The sequence below is a fragment of the Triticum dicoccoides genome, chromosome 2B (assembly GCF_002162155.2).
Source record: "Triticum dicoccoides isolate Atlit2015 ecotype Zavitan chromosome 2B, WEW_v2.0, whole genome shotgun sequence".
Classification (NCBI taxonomy): domain Eukaryota; kingdom Viridiplantae; phylum Streptophyta; class Magnoliopsida; order Poales; family Poaceae; genus Triticum; species Triticum dicoccoides.
Genome location: NC_041383.1, coordinates 629426071 through 629446962, shown reverse-complemented (window position 1 = coordinate 629446962; position 20892 = coordinate 629426071). Strand labels below are relative to the sequence as shown.

The window sequence follows — 20892 nt, the reverse complement described above, 5'->3', positions numbered from 1 at the left end:
TTTGGGTGCGGCTTCTAGGCATACAGTTACAAATGGACGCCGAAGACGACATCACTTGAAAATTTGAGGCAAATGGAGAGTACTCAGTGAGCTCTGCTTATAGGGCACAATTCCTGGGCTCCACGTCCACAATCATGAAGAAGAGGGGTTAGGAGAATTGTGGCCTATGCACCCTATGCAGGAGGGCCAATGAGACATCCGGTCATCTCTTTTTTAAATGCCGGTTTACGCTGCGTATTTGAAGAATGGTCAAAGCATGGCTTGGATTGGGGGCGCTGGAGATGAATAGGTGGGTGACAGAATGCAACATCAAGCGTTGATGACAAGTATGTCCAAACCAAATACAGCGAACAGGAAGGCCATGGCCTCACTTACCATGCTTGTATGTTGGGTCATCTAGAATGAGAGAAACGCTAGTCTTCCAGAAGAAATCAACGCCACCATACTACGTTCCACGACTCATCCAGGAGGAGGCCAGGACATGGGTCACCGCAGGGACTACGCATCTAAGCATCATCATGCCGCAGGGACTAGGCATCTAAGCATCATCATGCCGCGAGAGTAATTCGGTTGCACCTTATGTTGATGGGCTATTTGTAAAGCCGGTTCTTATGTAATGTAAACTCTCTCCTTAATTAATGAATCAGGCAAGTCTTTTGGCTCTGTTTCAAAAAAAAGTGATAAAAAAAAAACTTACTCCAACACCTTTCAACACTCTTTAGTTATTGCTAGCAACAGTCAAAACTCAAATCAAAATGGTATGCAGCGACCAGCCAAAATTACATTGGCAAAGACGCTAAGTATCTATTCACGCACTCTATAGAACGGCCGAGAATTTACAAGGCAAAACTGACGCAACAGAATGATCATACTGTTGCTCAGCAAGTCTACGCGTTCCCTCTATCTCTGACTATACGACCAGTTGGATACAGTATACGACCTAGCCTAACCCGCAACGCCTATTGCTTTTTCGTTTTGTACATATGGCATATTCCACCCCTTTGCTTCAGTACCCTGCTCCTACCTATGCTAACGAATGGGCGTCACCAATCTATAAGCAAGTAATGACTTGTAACATCGATGGCTTTCTCATGACTGAAGAAGTCCATCACCTTCCCAGCCAAGGCGGAGCATCTGATCCACTACCTTCAGGCTCAACTGCAACATTACCAATTTAATCAGAAAGAAGGTTCAAAGTTGCACAAGTCAAACTTCCATGCAACTAGCAACATTCTAATTAGGTTAATTGCTCGCATATAAGTTGGTAAAATTGGATTGCTGATGCAAAATTTATAATGACATATGTAGTATACTCACAGCAGGATCAGTGAAAACCATTAGGCCCTTATCGGCAGTAGAAACTAGAAGATTAGTGTTCTCTTTGTTTAATGCAATTGCTGTGATGTCCTGGCCCTTTCCAAGCTCCAGTGTATGAAACACCTAGCAGGAAAATGTTTCTGGTAAGACTTCCATCAAATGACAAACAACGTAAATCAGAAACTTGTTCTAGATTTGTTTGTTTATTAACCTTAAGTTTATGCAGATCAACAAAGCAGATCGAAGGCACGTTAACAGGCTGCCTGATTTCAGTATGCTCAGATATGTCAACCTTGCGACTTGATTTGTTGGGCTCACGATCTGCTACCTCAGTATTGTCCTCACACTTGTAATTGCTGGACGAACAAGTTCCAATCAGGGCAAAATGACCATCCACAGAAATCTCAATGCAACTAACTCCCCCAGAAAAAGGTGATAGAACTGAGGTACCAATACGGACTCCATTGACTGTGAAGCTAGATAATCTTTTCTTTGATTCACTCCAAACCAATATAATTCCCTGAGAAGACAAGGATACAGCATGCGCCTCCGCTACATGAATCTTCCTTATCAGCCGACCTGTTCGCAAAGAATGTAGCACCACACCAGACATGTTTGACGAGGATACAACAAGTCCCAAGTCTGGACCAACTGCACAGCTAATTACTTCTCCAAGGTGTCCTCTTAACACATGCATAGGACCTTCGATTCGACACTTCCTGGTTTCTAAAAGGTTGCTCATGCTACTAGGACTAGTAGGAAGAGGGCTGCGTGGTGTCCTTGGTGTTGCAGGTGGAGGTTCAGGAGGATTTTTCTTATGTATAAAGCCTGCCTGATGAATCCTCCAGAGTATAACTGTAGTATCTCGAGAGCCTGTCACAAGGTAGTTGCTATCAGGGGAAAGTGCAAGGCAGGTTACTGGAGCAAGATGCCCAGAAGCACTTTCAATTGTCCTTGCTCCGTCTGGGGAGATCAACTTCACCGAACAGTCCGCATGCCCACCTATTGTTAAGACAAAATGGTATTAGAGATGGCATTAGCAGCAGCATCGAAAGACCAAATAATAGAAGCGGCTTAAAAGTATCATAGCAGAATTGATAATAAGAAACAAAATTCTAGAATGGCATTATTAGGGGTGTGCACTTTGGTCTAAAAATCTACCAAAAAATCTTAAAAATTATTTAGATAGAGGAAGCAGTATTCTACATTTACACTAAAGATTCAGCTTCAAACCAACTCTACAGAAGATACAAAGTAAGTCAATAATAAGGTGTGAAAACAAATAAAGACAGTGTCAATCCTGAAAGCCTTTTCTTTTGTATCTTCTGCGGGTGATTCTAAATTTGAGGTTTCTTCAAAGGTAGTGTTAGTATGCAGATAATAAATCCAAAGGACAAACAGTGAAAAAAATAATCACCAGTGATGATGTCTTTGTCACAAGTGACAGCAACAATAGCTGAACTACGGATTGCCGAAGCAGCAAACGCTATAGCTCTTGGGAACTCATAATCTTCTCCAGAACTAGTGGATCCTTTGAACATACGCATGAATGCACCACTTGTTGAACTTGCAGCATTTCTACCATGATGAAAAAGGAAAGGTGTCCCTTGACCATCTGGAGTATTTGGTTGCCACTGGTGAAGTGCCACATGCGCCGCGGGCACATTTATATCTACAACTACAATAGAATCATTCGATACAAGGATGGTACTTGCAGGGACATTGCAGCGTTCTGGATTAGGCAGTACATAAGATTTAAGTTCACTTGGATTCCGGAATATGGTCTGCATAGTAAATCATGAGGGTCAGGTCATGAAAAAACAAAAAAGGCAGTAAGAGCTGTTAAGAGTGGTTGTCGATTTTATTACGTATTTATTTTGCAGGGATGTAGTGCTCGTCTATCAAGAAGCATGATAAACAAAATGGAGATACACTAAATTCAAAGAACAACCATACCCTAAAATTCTGTAATGAAGAACTATAGCTAGATTATTACTCCCTCGGATCCATAATGAGTGTTGTGGTTTTAGTTCCACGACACTTATTATGGATCGGAGGGACTATTTTTTCTTTTATATCACTTCTTCGCATGGCAATGCATTCCCATTTCTAGCATGGGAAAAGGCAAAACTCAATTAGCTAAACAAACCCAATATAACTAATTGTGGTTAATTAAAAAAATACTTGAACTCATGCATCGGCCAATATAAAGTACCTGCAGTTGTAAGACATCTCTCAATGACTTTCTCTTCATGTGAGGGACAGTCAGCAACTGAGACGGTGTTTGTCCAAAGTAGGCTATTTGATCTTGCATGGCTCGCCGTTGCACCTTAAGCATTTTCAGTAAAATATCAGCAGCCAAATGAAACTGGTTCAAAACCATGTAACACCAAATCAAATAAATAATACTTACTGGATCTGCAATTTTGTCAATATCAACAGTTCCCTCATATGTGATGTAGAAGAACACATTGTTGGCCATTACCGCATCTTTACCCCTCTGTTTATATCTGCAAAAGGAAGTCTCCATGATTAAACGGCGGTGCATAGACATTGTGCAGGCAAAACATAAGTAGGATATTCATAAAGCAAGTAACCAGGTGTCCTACCTTTTTCATGGATGTCAGACACAAAATATAAGCACAAAAACACAAAGGTTGAATTTGCCAATATTGAAAATCCAGATCCTTCATCTTGCTACATTACATAGATCTTTTTCCAAATTAAAAATAGGATGCTCCATCCAAAGGATTTTATGCTTTTTTTAAGCATCAAAAGTGCTCGATTTCGATCCAAAAAGGGGCTTGAGTTTATGAGGTTAGGTTATACTGATGGGAAAAGAGATAACACACTAATGGTGACAAAAAGGTAATGATTGAAAGAAAGTTCAAACCATCATAGGTACAATCATCATATGGAAGCTTTGCATCTTAGTACATTAGAAAGAAAGATACAGAAGAGTTATGGGTCACATGGATTAAACCTACTAGATTGGCCATATAAGCATGGTCATCCTACTTAAAATATATTATAGTTAACAGTCTCCACAAATTATGGTGGGTATATTCGAGTGTGCGCTCAAGCACACAACATTCCATGAAGAAATAGGTTGCAAAAGTAGTAAAATAGAATAGAATAATGTACCCGAATATTAGATCAATCCAGTGATGCAAATGAGTCGAAACATGCTCACTCTCAAGAGCCTTCCGGTGTTTGTGGACAAAATCAACAGGGTTCTCGGCCCAAGGAGGCAACTCTACAGAATCTGCAATGCTGTTCAGTATTACATTACTCTGCAATCATGTATTCTGATACGTACTTCTACACAGGGGAAAATGCATTTACCTAGCTTTCCTCCAAGTTGAGTTGTCCCGAAGTCAATAGAATTTATGTTGGTAAATACCTCAGGGAGGTAAAACATCTCTGGGACCTACATAAATATCACCATATAATAAAATTGGAGCAAACCTTGAATGGATGTCTGTACCACCCAATCAACATCCAGGAAAACATACTGGAGAGACACCAACAACTTACTAGCTCTTTTACGTCACTCATGTCTTCCAGAACACTATCCCATGTACCAGAAAGGTCGGAAAACATGCGATCAGCATGGTCAAATTTGCCACCTTGCAATTGTATAGATAGTGTGGTAAAGGGCTCCATCCTGAAAAGGTAATACAAGACCTGCAATGAATATTAGTTATCAGTACAAAAAATTCAAATGGTTTTCCATCAAAAAAAGCACTAGGGGTAAAGAATAGAATTTTAGGCCAATGGTAATTAAATATTGGATGTCATGTCTCCTAACCAAATGAACAGCATCAGCAAAAGCAGACCGGTAGCCAACCAAAATTATTCAGAAGGGTGAACCTATCAACAGTCTATCTTAATATTAATACGATGCACATGCAGAGTTTTCACTGATGTAGGAAAAGCCATGTGCAAGCATAACATGTAGGCTCTTCTACGGTTAGCACGTTACAAACTGATTGAGCTAAAAGTTATTGAGAACTACAGAGACCCAGAGAGTAGAATACGATTGGAAATCCTTCAGCGGGAGATAGTACCTAGCTGACATTATAGATAAACATTTGGTTCAGCTATACAAAGAAGATTATACCGTGCCAGCACTGGAGTAATGTGAACCATAATGAAACTTAGGGATGATTGGATCCTCAAACGTCGAGTACCGTTCTTGGAACTTCTTTAGTCGTTCTGGGTTTAGTGCTCCAACTGGCTGCATCAAATATCCACTACGATTAGCAGTTTAAACAATTAGGGAAAGATAGAAGCAATAATAGCAGGAGATCAACCTTTGAAAGATCACGGTATGCAGAAGGATCATCCAGATTCAAAACTTTGGACTGGTAATCAGCAATTATCCAGGGGAAAACAGGATACTGCACAAGCATATGAGATTAGTTGAATGATAGGTTACTTTATTAGACATTTAGGCTAGACAAACGTTATGTGCATCAAACTGACCTGAGTTATGTCGTTGTAACTGCGCCCAGAAAGAGTGTTCAGTTCCATCAAGTACTCAAAATTGCTAATCTGAAGAAATTGGACATACTTAGATCTTGAAACAACAACAAAAATGAAAAAAAAATGAAACATATTTAGTGTTTGCGTACCTCCCAGTTAGCCCAGCGCTCCATCAACTGAGTTCTTTTAAGGATTTGCTCAGCTCTCTGAACAAAATATTATAGATTACTGCTGATCATCATTGCATATTGACAACACTGGAGATTAGGAGAAAAAAACATTGCACTAACCTGGGTAGCTAGAAAAATGTCATTCAAATTAGGTGGTTTGGTGTGAATAATCGCCCGATAAGCATTTTTGCGTGCTTCCATATCCTAGATAAAGTATAAGAAATTCAGACACAAAAGTGTAAGGAAGTTATTAATCTGTCTCAGGCATGGACCTAAACCACTATAGTAGAGTATCATAAAGATCGTACCCCGAAATCAAAAAAGAAATTTGACCTATCTACCATAAATAATTCCAAAGCACTTCGTCGTAACAAGTACCTGCAACAAGTCAACAAAATCACTAAATGAGTAAATGGAAAATAAACTCTAAACTACATGGTGTGGTTATTCACAGATGCTGCTGCACAGTTATTCAGTCCAAAAGCATAGACACCTTCTGTTCCAACAGAACAGGATCATAGGAGTATGTAAGAATCAACTTCTAACATTAGAACCAGATCAGAATATAAAATTTACCGCCTGCTATATATCTGATGTAGAGAAGAGATCAACCAGCTCCGATCTTTATCTTGCTGATAACATTGGCCACTAGTGGATGCATGATCATCCACATTACTGTCACTTGCATGCTCGTCAATTATAAAGTTAATCCTCTTTGATGTTACCTGGGAACAAAATTACAGGAGTGAATGATACCAGCTAACAGCTTAAGTGGGAACTGAAAAAAAAGGAGAATAATTCCATCATATAGATCCTTGTGATTCCGTAGTCATAGTTTCATATGAAAAAGTTATGTGGTTAAGCACAAAGCAGATTGGGTGCACCCCTACGCATATTGACATCATATTTTTGTGCATATGTTTGCATGTATGTATAGTTGGATACCATAAAAAAAATACAGATTTGTTTTCATGTACACATTAACTAGAACACACAAGGAGTGCATGACAATGGAATACTAACACAACGTATATCATTACAAGGGATAGATCATAGATGATTTCACTAGAGAATACATAAATCAGAAGTAGGAAGCAATTTTAGTCATTATTAATAATGAGGTAGCATGAAGCTTTCTCATCCATCCATACAGAAGTGCCAACAGTTTGTAGCCTGCTACGGAACTCAATGCTACATCACAAGGAAAGAAGAAACTCGCCATATTATTGCACTACTTCAACTGAAATGGTACAGTAATTTTGAGAAACCATTGAACTACAGAATAAAACACTATGGCAAAATATTGTGTTAAATTAGTGCAACCTTTATTGGTAATAACTGCAACGTATGTGATATACTGTAGCTAAATTGTTAATTAGCCGATCTTAAGAGAACGGACCCTAAATTTTGAAATTCAGAATTCTAGATAAGAACACATTAGATTAAAGATGCCTACAAGATAAGTTAAACTCTAACACCATCAAAGCTCAGCTTCACATTTTCAGGACTGTTCATGGCACTAGAACTTCGTAACTGGCAAGCATTAACTTTTCTCAGTGCTTACTTGGAAGGTTCCACGCACAACTTTCAATGGTCGCACCATCAATGATGGAAGTTCAACTATAATTCTCTCATCAGCTTCAGTTGGCACATATCCAGGTGCAACAACTGTGGATCGAACCAAATTGCGATCGGCAAAAATACCAGAACTTCTTGAATCTACTGATTTTTTCATCGATTGTTGATCTGCTGATGAGGACTGAAGTTGATCAGCACTGTTGTGAGTAGTGTCGGATTCTAACTGCTCAATGTCCTCATTTCTGTCATCCACTGACATGGCCTCAGCAATTACTACCGCCGCAGTTGATGGAATGGTGTCTGTTAATGAAGAATCTGCACCCTTGGGGTTGCATTCATTTGATTGCACAGCAGCACTAAGAAGCTTCCGATCATCATAATCAGCAGCTGCACCCAAATGATCAGATCCCTTGTAGTTCCTTTTCATAAATCTTCTCATTCTTGAAGAACCTTCAGTAAAATCTAATTTCCAGAAAATCTGCAAAATGCAGGAGTGAAAAGATATATCAGGATTTGTCCTAGAGCTTTTTTCTCTCTTTTGACACAGTGCTTCTTTTCATGCAGATGTGAAGAATCTTACATGAGAAGAACTCAACTACTCCCAGATGTACCGGTCAACAAAGTGTGTGTCTTGATAAAGAAGCTGGGCACGAAAACAGAGATAAAATAAATAAACTAGCTATTGTACATACCCGATCAGGAGTACACAGGGGTTCTTCAAAAGGTCCATATAGTCTTCCCATCTCTGTCAGGCAGTGAAGAAGATGCCGCCATGCTCGAACTCCAGTTGATGCATGATGCCGATTCAGCACATCAGCTTGTGTTTGCCTCTCCATCTGCATCATGAACAAAAATTTATAGGATGTATGGTACTCCCTCCGTTCCTAAATATAAGTATTTGTAGAGATTTCACTATGGACCACATACGGATGTATCTAGATGCATTTTAGAGTATAGATTCACTCTTTTGCTCCATATATGATCCATAGTGGAATCTCTCCAAAGACTTATATTTAGGAACGGAGGGAGTAAATTCTAAGCATCGGAAATGAAAATATTCCAAGTGGATTTACCTCAACTCGCTGTAAGTTCCGTGCAAAGGCAAAACCAGAAACAAGAATTGCAACATATTTGTATGAAAGGGTTGAAAATTCTCTTCCTGAAACAGGCTTAGAATCAGTTGATTGCAGGCACTCCATCCAAGCAGCACTCATAGCTTCAGATGTATTCCACCTCTTTGCACGGTCGATATCACTTGCACTTCTCCTCTGTCCTGATGTTGCCATTGCTACAGCACTAAGACCCCTTCCTGAACCAATCTTAGCAGTCCGCTCGAGGTCACGTGTAGCAGCTAATGCCGCAGCTTTAGCTCCTGCTTTGTCCTTTGGGATGGACCCAGGCTTGTTGTGCATTGTTTCAACAGGCTTCTGGAAACTTGAGAAGGTCTGTAATCTTGCTGCTGCTTTACGCTCTGGCAAAGAAGTGTCATGCCTACTCAAGGTATTCCTTCGAGGTGTTACTGTTTCGGTTCCAGAGGCACCAGCAGCCATCATGGCTAATGCCATTGCAACTGGGGGTGAGGCAAAAGCAGCAGCCCAGCCAGGCGATATCATTGAAAGAGCAGCCTGGCAACATCTGATAGTTAGCTTTAAACTAGCCAAGACACAACAGCATTTTTTCATCAAAGTTTGTGACAAATTATGAGCATATGATAAATGGTATGAAGCACATTTGAATATTTAGTCATATGAGCTCAGGTTAGTTAGATATCAAAGTGTCCACAACAAAAATGCTAACCAATTGCCAAATACGTAAGAGGAAAAAGTCAAGCAGACAATAGCTACACTGAGAGACTAATATAAGATGGATCAGAAAGTAGGGCGAGTGTCAACAGGTGTGAATCATATTACCAGATTAGGAGAAGCTAGATAAATCATGTTTGACTATTTTAAGATTATCAGCTTATGGTGAGTCTATGGGTGATTGGACCCATCCAACCTTCCATTTATGGACTAAGGTAAGCAAAATAACAAGATATTTCGTGGACTTGCTGTTTCCCAGTTTAAAGAGAGAGGATACGAGTAAAACAAGCATGACACATATCACCATATTTTGCTAGTGCAATATACCACTGATGCAGAATTCAGCATTAACACTATGTAACTTCACTGACGGGATACAAAGAACCAGTTAGTACCTCGATGGGTAATGCATCTGCTGCCAGAGCACGATCATCAGCAATGAGTGGATTCCGACCATCATAAGAAGTTAGCTCATGAACACCAGCCAGAAGTGGCCGCCACCTTCTTAGGATGGCTATAAATGGTGGTAAAATCAGCTCAATGTACTGTTTCCTTAGGGGGCTTCTGTCCCTGCCAATAGCATGCCATACCTGCATCACGAGCAAGATAGCATGAACATATATGATATTTTTACTGTCCAGATTACTATCTCTAATAAATAAGAAGTTACAGAAAGTGTAACGTGATGAACATTTATGTACTAAGTTATCAAACTATGATTAATAAATCACAGTAGCTTTACAAATTCGCACAGACAGATTATTCTTTGGCATTAGAATCGTAGGCAAAGAATAGAGCATGGAATGAAATTGACTATTAGGGCGTGGCATGCTTGTATGCAAGGCAAAGTAACAAACTCACCTCTGAATAGAGAATAGAAGAAGCAACCAACACCCTCTGCCTCTTCGACTCGGTAATAGGCATATTCAAGATTGGGCCAAGCACACTGTACAGTTATAAGAGTTTCAGTAAAATCAAAATTGACATAATAGTAGCCCAGAATAGACAGGCTGACCACCTATGTAATATATTAAGGCAACTGTCCTTCCATCAAAGTTCTAGATATTATTACATAATGGCAAAACAGTATGAAGAAGATTTCTTTCAACATGAAAGACTATTCCAACGCATTTTATATACAAATGTTCAGCTCCTATCAGAGATTCTTAGCACAGGACTCTGCTATGCTAAATGGATTTTCTCCTAAAGTTTTCAGTTAAAAGGTATCAAGTGAACTTTGAGTTTTGTTAACGTTTGTCCTCTCGAAATGGATTCTGGTAGTTCAATGGGAAAGTATAGTTTGTAAATCTTTTTTTCCTGCAGTTGAAAAAGTACATATTCCATTTTGATAATTGATACTTGATGGTGCATAGTATGTACCTCCAAAGAAGTGCAGGCCGGGGTTTCCTTGTAGATGAGTGACTATTGCCATCAAATGGCACCAGGCTTCCTTCTGATATGACGTCCTTTATACTAGTGTTCTTCAAAAGAGCATCACCTTCACCATTGTCATCCTCCCTCATCGAAACAAGAGTCATTCTGAGCATGCAAAGAAATGGCTGATCACTATCTAGCAATTGATAAAGTGCAGCCATAACCCCCATACCAGGGCCAGACCCCCCTCCAATACCAAGACCGCCGCCAAGTCCAGAATCATCTAACAAGAGTGCCTGCAGCACTTCGAGTGATTTCTTCACAAGTGGAAGCTCAACCCAATTCCCATTTGAGTCCTTCTCTAAAACAGATCTCCAAGATTCTAAATCACTTCCACCACCACCAAATAAATCAGATTTGGATGGAACGCCTACACCATACCATAAGCGGCTTCTGTATTTCCAGCTTTCTGCAAGATCTGCAATGCAGCTCCCATAAGACACAAAGGCATGCTTGACAGATTCATATGGCTCAGCTGCTGCTGCTGCTGTAAGGCGTTCCATCACGGCAGCAGAAATCTGTCCGTTTGCATCAGCCATAGAAGTAAGCACCTGCTTTGGTCACACAGAATCAAGAATAAATGCAGCATTCATATGAATAAATTTTAAAAACTATCTGCCAATCTGTCTGCAATATCTAAAATTATACATAAGCATAAAGGAACACTGAATTACATGCAGGTTCATTAGGTAACCAGAAAAAATACCAAAATTGATGGCAAATCTTAAAGAGGGAACCTAATTTCCAGTAGTGCTTATCAACTTCACAGGTATTTCATGCTCCCACGTGTGAGTGCTTGTGCACAATAATAGACAGACTACAAGACACTTTCTTGTAGAACACCTCTATTAAAGTGGAATGTGTCTTCCTATCTATAATCTGTTAAACAAAAAACTTACACTCTGTTCTACATGCAATTTGCAGTAGATCAAACATGATCAATACCTGTAATGAGAAATATCCTAGCATTCCCCATGCAATTAATTGCTCCGGTATTAAATGCCAATGCAGGACAAGGTGGGCAAGCTGACTAGGTTGAAAAAAAAAACTTTTGCTACATATCCTAGCCATGAGGAGTTCAATAGCTACTACCACTCTAACTTTTTATAAGATGTTTTTGGAGTCTATGACAGTATCAAAAAGCGTCTTATATTAAGTTACAGAGGGAGTACTATATAAGGCTAGTAAATGATATGCTAGGATTCCAGGAACATGGGTAAAGTATGAAATCAATCTAAAAGTCTAAATCCAGGTTAATATCATGATTTTCCAACAACATGACACATCATCTTGAAGGAAACATATCTATTCATATTGCGTATAAAGGTAAATATAAAAGTACTCAAATTTTAATCCCTTTAGAAATAAATATCCATTTGATCAGAATAATGCCAATAACTGACTTGAATATAAATGTCTGCAGTCTGCACTTCTTACATCTAGTGGAAGGCCACCAGCATCACTGGACAAAGATGACCGCCTTGAGAGTCCAGTATCCATATGCTCACTACCAGCTCTGCTCAATGAATTTGTCCGACTGGGAGCAGACGAAGCAATGGAGGCGGAAGAAAAAACACTATTGAGTACACGGGACACACAAAAATGTTGGCCTTGTGTCCTCAGATGATCTTCTACAAGCATGAGGATAACTATTGCATTTTCTGCTAGTGCTACTGAGAGATGAGCAGCATTTTCTGCTTGCACTTTTGCTTCTTCAGGAGACAAGCCCTCGGCAGCAACACCAGCAGCAGCTGCTGCAATTACTTCAGTCTGTTGTACGGCAAGCAAAAGGAAGGCACATTACGAATAGAGATAAAAGTATAAAGTAAAAAGTGGAGTTCGATATTGTTCAAGTCCAAGGTAACATTAGTAGCATGGTAGTTATTGTTCAAGTTCAGAAGAAAAAACAAATAGACTTGGATATATGCAGTCCCAGTAACATCATAAATAACAGTGCAATGTTCTTGGCGTTGTAGTGCTACATCTAGGTGCAAAGTGTTGCTTGCGTGTTCGGGGTTGTGGAAATGCCAAGGTATCAATTGTGGTGTTCTACTAATTCAATCTGAAGGGTATCCCATAATCTGTCTAGATTTACACTCGCCTTTTCCCATAATTTTTCAAAAAATTAAGGCCCTCTTTGCATTTCAGCATCCAATACCCAGAATCGTTTCCTAACAAAACCCTTTAAACCAGAAGAAAATGCCACTCCCTCCGATCCATAGTAATTGACGCTGAAGTTGTACTAATTAATATGGATCAGAGGAAGTACGAAATTTCTATTTATGTGGTATCAATGCACTTTTTCTGTTCCTGCCTTTACTGTGTTTTTTCTATTCTTTTGGGTGATACAAAGAGGGCTTAAAATAGCGCCAGGACCAAACAAACTACATCACATGACAAAGAGAAATCAACTAAAGCAAGTAGTAACAGCAAAGAATGTAAGAAACAACAGCTTAGACATGCATAAGAATGCAAGAAAATCTTGTCGAGAAAAGAGCATTTACCTGAACTTGAAGCTCCCTGGCAGAGAAATCAAGCAGGTCACCTAATAATCTCCTTCTGAAAATTGGTAATGACTGTTCGCGCCTACGAAGAACAGGTGCCGAGATTGTAGTTCAGCTTTACAGACGTACACATATACATGCAAACAGAGAGAGAGAGAGAGAGAGAGAGAGAGAGAGAGAGAGAACCTCAACCGTTGGTCTCCAGTGCTAGATCCTCCAACCATTGAAAGCCACTCTGCGCAATGAATTGTAGCCTCCACATCCTATGTTGTCACAGCAATAGCAAAATCTTTCAAGTTACAAGGCGGAGCCGGTAGTGATACAATCAACCCAACGGAACCCAGAAAGAAGGTTGCACGACCCAAAAGCAAAAGCGTTTCTGAGTAAATTGATCTGGAAAAGAAGTTATCTTACCCTCCACCCATCTTTTTGTCGCATTGAATGCTCCAACATGATAATCAGGAAATTATGTACAAGGTCTTCAATCTCACCAATGCTTACACCATCAACATATTTTTTACTACCCTTCTATAATTGTAAACATCTGAATTAGAGCTATGGGTAGAACACAGTACAAAATGTAGTCGATGAAACTAGTGCATTCTATATGATTTTAATTAGAATATGAAATAATGTGAAAAGCTTGTGATACTTACCTCATGAATATAAATCAAAACCTCTAAAATCCATTCTGGCCATTCTGCAATTGTGGTCATTGTGGTTCTATTCTCAGGATGACTGCAAGCCAAAAACAGAATATCCTGAAATGATACAGAAGGAAATTTTGAGGCCCTAAGAAAATAAGCAGGTAAGCTGGCAAACAAGGTTACAAAAAAAAAGCAACAATGGAATAGAGCAAACAAAATTAACAGAGATAATGAAATATAAGCATGCGGAGTTGCAGACGTGCAAGTATTTGGCGACATGACATCATCAATGCGCACCTACACTACACAAATAACACAGATATCTGTAGATTGCTCTTTTGAGTTCTCCGCTGACTTTTACTGATGACCTTGACCACTGCTAAGTATGCATGTGGTTTGACTGAGAATGGTTTGTGTAATGTAAATGAAGCTGAAAAATACCAAAGTACTCCAAAACCTGAGGGCATGATTGGATCCCATGCCACCTTGCTTTCCAAGGCGAGGAAAAACTAGTTCACATAAGCAATAGCTCAGGAAAGAAAGGTTAGCAAAGCTAGGTGTTTGGTTATTTTGTCTTGAAAAGTTGAAAGCATAAGATGAATTCAGAATTATGAGGGTCTATTTAACACAAAGGTAAAATTGTTGTAAGAGTATGCAGCATTTATTTCAAACTATTTGGTGGACACAACATGATATAATTTTAGCCTTAGCAACGGCCTTGCCCACATGATAGAATCAATCGACTCTCCTCAGTGGGCAAGTTTTCCCTTGCCTGTATGGGCAGCTGGGTTCTGTTAAGATGAGGGAAATCAATGGCAGTTCAAAACTAGCACAAAGCAGACAAAGTAGGTTTGACACGACAAATGGAACCATGCACAATAACAAAACCCACCTGTATAGCACGAGCTTGGAATGACCTTGGTGCATACGGAAGCGCGCGGAGCAGCACTAGCAAAAGTTGAATGTGTTCGAAACGGTGGCCACAATCATATAAGTTCAGATTTTCATCAGCTGAAGAAACATTAATCTGCATTCAAGACAACAACATCAAAGGGTAGAAACTTTCGACTGTAGGGGGGGGGGCATTTGTGTAAATAAGGGCAACTGAAATTGTAATCAACCTACCGCAGCAGAAATTAAAGCCATATAGACATTTGCAGTCATAAGCCTCCTTGGGGCTGCTTGGAATGCTTTCTGTAACGCAAAAAGTAACAGTGATACTCTGTCTTCTGACATAGTATTTCCTTCATCATGAACTGTCGTCAGAAGACCATCGGGTAAATTTGGATTTGAAGAACTTGAGGCAAATTTTAGGTGTCCTGATGCAACTAGAGCACCCAGAATGCGAATGATTCCAACAACGATTCCATCACCTTTGTCAACACTGTATACATTATTACGGACGTTATCAGCAGTAATTGAGAAGTTGATGCCACCCAAATTCTTTACAAGCTGATTCTCAGAGTTAGAAATCTTTCTCCCTATTTTTGCTCCCAACATCTTAAAAGAAGCACCATTTGTTTTTGCAGCTTCCTGTTCAATGTCTTCATGAACAATGGATTCATGCTGTTCAGCTAACTGACTTTCATCATCCTGGTAATATCCTTCACCGGTCGTAGCTTGTGCGTCAGAACCCTCATTACTCACTACATCACATTCACTTAAATTTGCACTATTGTCCAAAATATGGTTATTGCCAGCTTTAGCTTCTCGCTGTAGAAGAACGAGAAGTGCTTCCACACCACCAGTAGATATAAATGACTGAGCAAACATGTTGGCTCTAGAAATGTTAGGCTGCACAATTAGCCTATAGATGAGGTGAAGCAACCTTGCGACCTGCCAATGAGTACATTTCATAAGATCATAAGAAACAGCTTCATACTAGATTGTCAATTAAGCGAGCCACATTAGGCGATCTTACACATACTTTGTTACACTTTCATAAGAGAATACGTCCTCCTATCCAAAATAAATCAATATACATCATGAAATTATAATTCATTATAGATTCAATAATATCAACTTGACGTTTTGGATGCTAGTACTTTTTCTCTTATAGATGATCAAACTTAAAAATATTTGGATGGGAAAAATGCTGAAAGGACCTACATATTAGGAAGGAGGTAGTATATAACATATCACAAAAGAACAATATTGTGCAACCACATGCAATCTTTAAGAGCATACAGTCAATGTACTTGCAATGGTAGGTGCCATTCACCTGATTAGGTTGTGGGCAGTCAACAATAAATCCAATCAAAGAGCAAACATCATCCGAAGCAGCCGTGGAAGATACTGCTCCTAGCAGAAGTTCGATAACAACCAAAAGCTCATCAATCAGAGCATTCACTTCACCCAAGGATCTCTTTGTTCCAGTAAGTGGTAAGTTATCGATTGAATCTGGTTCCCGAATCGCCCAGTAACACCTTCTGCAGCCATCAAGAAGCATTTGCAACGCATTTGCATCTCGCATGCAAATAGACTCAGTAAATACCATGTCTGCAAGTGAGGACAGAAGCTTCTTCTGTAAACCGTAGTTGCATGAACTCCACATCTTCAAGTCCAACAGCAAAGTCCTGAAAAGCTGCACTTTAAGCTCGTGATTGTTTCTTTGAGATTGGCACAAAGATACAGTTGCAGCGACTAGCTCCTCATTAGTCACTCCCTCTTCTTCTCCACTTCCCAGCTTTGAAGATGCTTGCAACAGATAATGTAAAACGCGTGACAAAAGCTCAGGTGCACATGTACGGCATAATTCTTCATTATTGCCAGGATGTTGAACGGACAGGGAAATAATCCTGAAGACTGGAGCAGAAAGGGAAGCAGTGGCAAGTGACAACGACAATTCACCAAGTGCAGGCTCAAGAGTATCCATCTGCACACTGCTCACAGTTAATGGAAGTAAAGCCATTGGACCCCCATAAGCTAAGGCCCACAAAGATTCCGCAGGCCGCACACGAGGTGAAACATGAACCAACCCAAGAACCTCTGCAGGCCTTCGATGAGTTCCTGCAATTTAACAGAAGAAAGTATCAATAAAATCGCATATATATATATATATGTATGTATAGACACGCTAAACTAAGCCTGAGCGCATTGTAAGTAAACGTACGCTCCGACCACTGTGAAGCGCACCACTAACCGACCCTTCCTCTAACTAGTCTAAGCCAACCATCCTGGTCGATGCGGTAAACTGATCGTAACATGGTAATTCCATTACTACATCCATGTGGTAGATCGATAGTAACGAAGGGCGAAAATATAGTAATGTCATTACTATCTAATCTAACAGTAAATCGTTGGTAACAGAGAAAAAAATCGTTGGTAACAGAGAAAAAAATCTAGTAACGCCATTACTGCATACCTCCTTAAATCGATAGTAACAAAGGTAAAAATATGTAGTAATGTCATTACTACCTACCTCATGGTAGCCCAACCAACTTGTACTGAGTCTGCACGGAATAGTAACAACATTACTTGCATTGACTGTCCACAGATGGTTGCTAGTAACGAAAGTACAACCTATCTACAGAGCATTTAGTAATATGTTACTACATGTCTCGGCAATGTTTTACTACTATGTTTAGAGATGAAACCATGGATGTCTCACTGACTGGTAAAAAACCAAGGCCCATTACCATCTATACTACATATATTACTGGCAATGAATAGTGACCCCAGAATTAGGACGTAACGGACAACCACATGGTAATAGAATTAAATGTGTTACTTTCTTTTGTACATGACATTACCCTCAAATATTTTTGCGGTGGAGAGTGGCCTTCTCCACGTGACCCGCGCGCCTAATTAAAAGCGGCCGGAGCGCAGGGTAAGAAAGAATACGCGCACGCTTACAATAGCGCAGCCGTATGTATGTATATATATATATATATATATATATATATATATATATATATATATATATATAACAGAACATTGCTCAGTACATTCAGAAGTAACTGAACAATTCAACATTCAAATGACAATGACAAATACAATATAGTGGAGGATTATCAAATAGCTCTGCACACTGAAAATGGTATAGATGACTCAAGACAATGTGATCCTGACTCAGTGATTTGTCAAATACTGGTAGCAAATATTTAGATGACTCAAGATAATGTGATGTTGATGTGTTCTTTTGTAGCTTGTCACTTTATACTTTTGCGCCCCTTTTACTGCATGTGGCAGTGGCCACGGTTGTTTAGGCCTCTTTGAACCTGTTTGAATAGCTTTGAAGTTTGCACATGGATGTTTTTCTCTTGTTTTTGTTCCGTTATCAGTTGATAGTGGAACCCAATCTGTTTTTCTGGATCATATGAAAAAAAATAGATTAAATAACTGACTCGTGACTAAAATATTGATTTCTATGTAAGAGTGAATGCCTTGCTGATGGCAATTCTCTAATCTTTTCTCTCGTTTTTTCCAGTATGATGCATCTTCTGTTGTCTTCTGGGAAAGGCCTATTTTGGATCCTACAATTTTTAGGCTACAATTTGTGATCGTACAAAACTTTCAAAAGAATTTTATTATAGGGCCAGAATGAGAAAGTTGCTGGACCATGATAGGACATTCAAAAGGGCCTCCCCTGTAGTTTTTTCCTTTTAAAAGGTCCAGAGAAAGACCCATCCAAAATTGATGGGTTAAAATAGTAACTATCCCTTGTGCGGGTGATTGACGCCACCTCTTTATATGGCTTAAAAACGTAATAGTACTATGTTTTGCCCAAGAAAAAAAATGGTTAGCTGATTCTCAGTTGACTATAACTTCTGTAAATCTCAGTCATCTAAAATTGCACATCATTTAACCAAAAAATGCAGTGTTGAAAATGTGCAATTTTAATCAAACTTAACTGCAATTTCAGTCTTTACGTTGTAAATGGGGTGAAGCAAAATGACAATAGTTGGATCTTGATCCGAAGGCCTAAAAATGTAACTGAGATTTAGCAAAAATTCAGGCATCAGTTTCTAAGTTACAAAGTGTTTCTCTACCTGCAAGACTGCATAGCTATTCCACTTGGGTAAATTAAATCAAAATTTAATTCTCCATAAACATAGAATGTACTGCTTATAAAGGAAAACGATCATAGTAACATTAATGTAAAAAGAAGAAATAGAAAGAACCTGCTGAACCAGAAGGGGAAGCATCTGGACAAAAACGGCCACTGAGAAGGCTAGGGTGATAAAGAAGGTGCAAGCAGCCCCCAATCTCATGGTTCAGTGAAAAGCTCTCTTCTGCCATGTTCTTAATATGGTCGTTCGTTGCCTTCCATGGAAAACCTGCACCATTTCCAAAAGTGGGAAGTATATCTCCTCCCCGGAGTGCCAGCCGACTCATTCTGTCTGGCCCTATTGGCTCACGGAAGATGTAGATGGGGCCCATTTCGGCAGACAATGGGCATTGTCGTCGACGCCTCTGCAGGCCTGCAATAGTTGGTGGTGGATTTGTCCCAATGCAGCAAAAGGCCAGTGGTTTCGATATGCGTGGGAAATCGAAAGCACGGCTCTCATGCAGACTACCATCCACATACAACCTCAATTCACTGTCTCCCTTCCCAAGCAAACCATGCTTGTTTGTGTGCTCTAGCCCAACAAAGTACCAGCGCCGAGGCTTGAACGCATAAGTGAAGTGCAGAGAAGCCTTCTTACCCTTCCCGCCCCCACTCTCCACCACCAAGAATTGGCCATGGAAGTAAGCCTCCACACCCTGGTTATCCGAAGAGAGAAAGCTGAAAAGCCGTGGCATGTGTGTTGTACCTTCTCCTGCAAGGGCACTGGCCGCTGCAGCTGCTGACATTGCTGATGATTTTCCAGATGTTGCCGCTGCAGCAGCAGCAATGGCAGCAGCAGCTGTTGCTGTGCTAAGTGTGTCCGAGAATGATTCTATATAAATCCAAGTAGCAAATCCATAGCCACTCGAGAAGGGCCACCTGCTATCACCAGGACCAAGCAGACCAGAGCTCTCCCCATCAAACTCAAACGTTGCAGCAGGACCTCTTGCTTCCTCGCTACCCATAGCTTTCTCAAGTGCCAGCATCAGTCGCGTGGCCCAGTTTGTTCCGAGCACCTTCTTAACCAAGCCAAGCCAGGAATGGAGGTCCTTAACACTAAGCGAGTGGCCACCCAAGAGCTGAATGCACTGAAGCAGTGGTGTCCCGTCCCAGCTACTAGTATTACTCCGGCCTGTTCCAACGAACAGCTTCTCTGCAGACTCAAGGAGTACAGCTAGGAGGCCTGACGAAGAGCACATGGCACGGTTGCGGGTGCAGGCCCTTAGAGCGGCGTGCAGGCCCACGGCCATACGAGTGCGTGGTGAAGGCTCCTCGCTGCAGGGGAGGTGGGGCAGGAGCTCCGCTGCAGTGATGGCGGCGCCCGAGTTGGACATGATGCTCGGGGAAGTGCCAGTGCCAGTGGTGTCCCTAACCTCATCAAGACCATCCACGCCGCCCATGGTTCCGAGCAGAACATCGACGACAGAGTGCGGTAACTCGCCCTGCCCCTCAGAGACCATCTCGAGGAGGCAGTCCACCCTGCCCCCACGATTGCCCATGACCGCCGCATCCACGGCCCGCACCACCTCCTGCGGCGCATCAGCTGGCACTCCCGGAGGCTGATGCCTACTCCTCAGCGGTGGCGAAGGATCCGGCGGCATCGTGGGCGTGCCCGTGCTCATCTTCGGAGTTGACGTCCCCTTCTCAACACCCACCTCCTCGCTGAGCGAAACCGCGGGGAACTGCTGCACGGAGCCCTGCTCCTGAGGCACCAGCAAAGGCTTCGGCGTGCCCGTGCTCATCTTCGGAGTTGACATCCCCTTCTCAACACCCACCTCCTCGCTGAGCGAAACCGCGGCGAACTGCTGCACGGAGCCCTGCTCCTGAGGCACCGGCGAAGGCTCCGGCGTGCCCGTGCTCATCTTCGGAGTTGACGTCCCCTTCTCATCACCCACCTCCTCG

The 20892-nt window shown here is 40.9% G+C and overlaps 1 protein-coding gene across 3 annotated transcripts in view; it reads right to left on the bottom strand.

Moving 5' to 3' along the window:
• Positions 1-693: 693 nt before the first annotated feature.
• LOC119365270 (BEACH domain-containing protein C2-like) overlaps positions 694-20892 on the bottom strand; it is a 21448-nt gene continuing 1249 nt past the window's right edge. For 2 of the 3 annotated variants that reach the window (XM_037630882.1, XM_037630884.1), the window contains exons 2-32: positions 19064-20885; positions 16162-16949; positions 15066-15776; positions 14833-14967; positions 13950-14054; positions 13708-13821; positions 13480-13556; positions 13294-13375; positions 12227-12559; positions 10736-11343; positions 10217-10301; positions 9751-9945; positions 8627-9178; positions 8246-8389; positions 7540-8031; positions 6552-6700; positions 6284-6353; positions 6096-6179; positions 5955-6011; positions 5806-5874; positions 5634-5720; positions 5441-5557; positions 4855-5004; positions 4663-4747; positions 4462-4582; positions 3731-3827; positions 3533-3646; positions 2735-3101; positions 1529-2319; positions 1318-1440; positions 694-1158 (exon numbers count right to left, since the gene is read on the bottom strand). In XM_037630882.1, coding sequence (XP_037486779.1) covers positions 1090-1158; positions 1318-1440; positions 1529-2319; positions 2735-3101; positions 3533-3646; positions 3731-3827; positions 4462-4582; positions 4663-4747; positions 4855-5004; positions 5441-5557; positions 5634-5720; positions 5806-5874; positions 5955-6011; positions 6096-6179; positions 6284-6353; positions 6552-6700; positions 7540-8031; positions 8246-8389; positions 8627-9178; positions 9751-9945; positions 10217-10301; positions 10736-11343; positions 12227-12559; positions 13294-13375; positions 13480-13556; positions 13708-13821; positions 13950-14054; positions 14833-14967; positions 15066-15776; positions 16162-16949; positions 19064-20885 — 8793 coding nt within the window. In that variant the 3' untranslated portion in view covers positions 694-1089. The remainder of the gene's footprint in view (positions 1159-1317; positions 1441-1528; positions 2320-2734; positions 3102-3532; positions 3647-3730; positions 3828-4461; positions 4583-4662; positions 4748-4854; positions 5005-5440; positions 5558-5633; positions 5721-5805; positions 5875-5954; positions 6012-6095; positions 6180-6283; positions 6354-6551; positions 6701-7539; positions 8032-8245; positions 8390-8626; positions 9179-9750; positions 9946-10216; positions 10302-10735; positions 11344-12226; positions 12560-13293; positions 13376-13479; positions 13557-13707; positions 13822-13949; positions 14055-14832; positions 14968-15065; positions 15777-16161; positions 16950-19063; positions 20886-20892) is intronic. The other variant, XM_037630883.1, reaches the window with a different exon arrangement.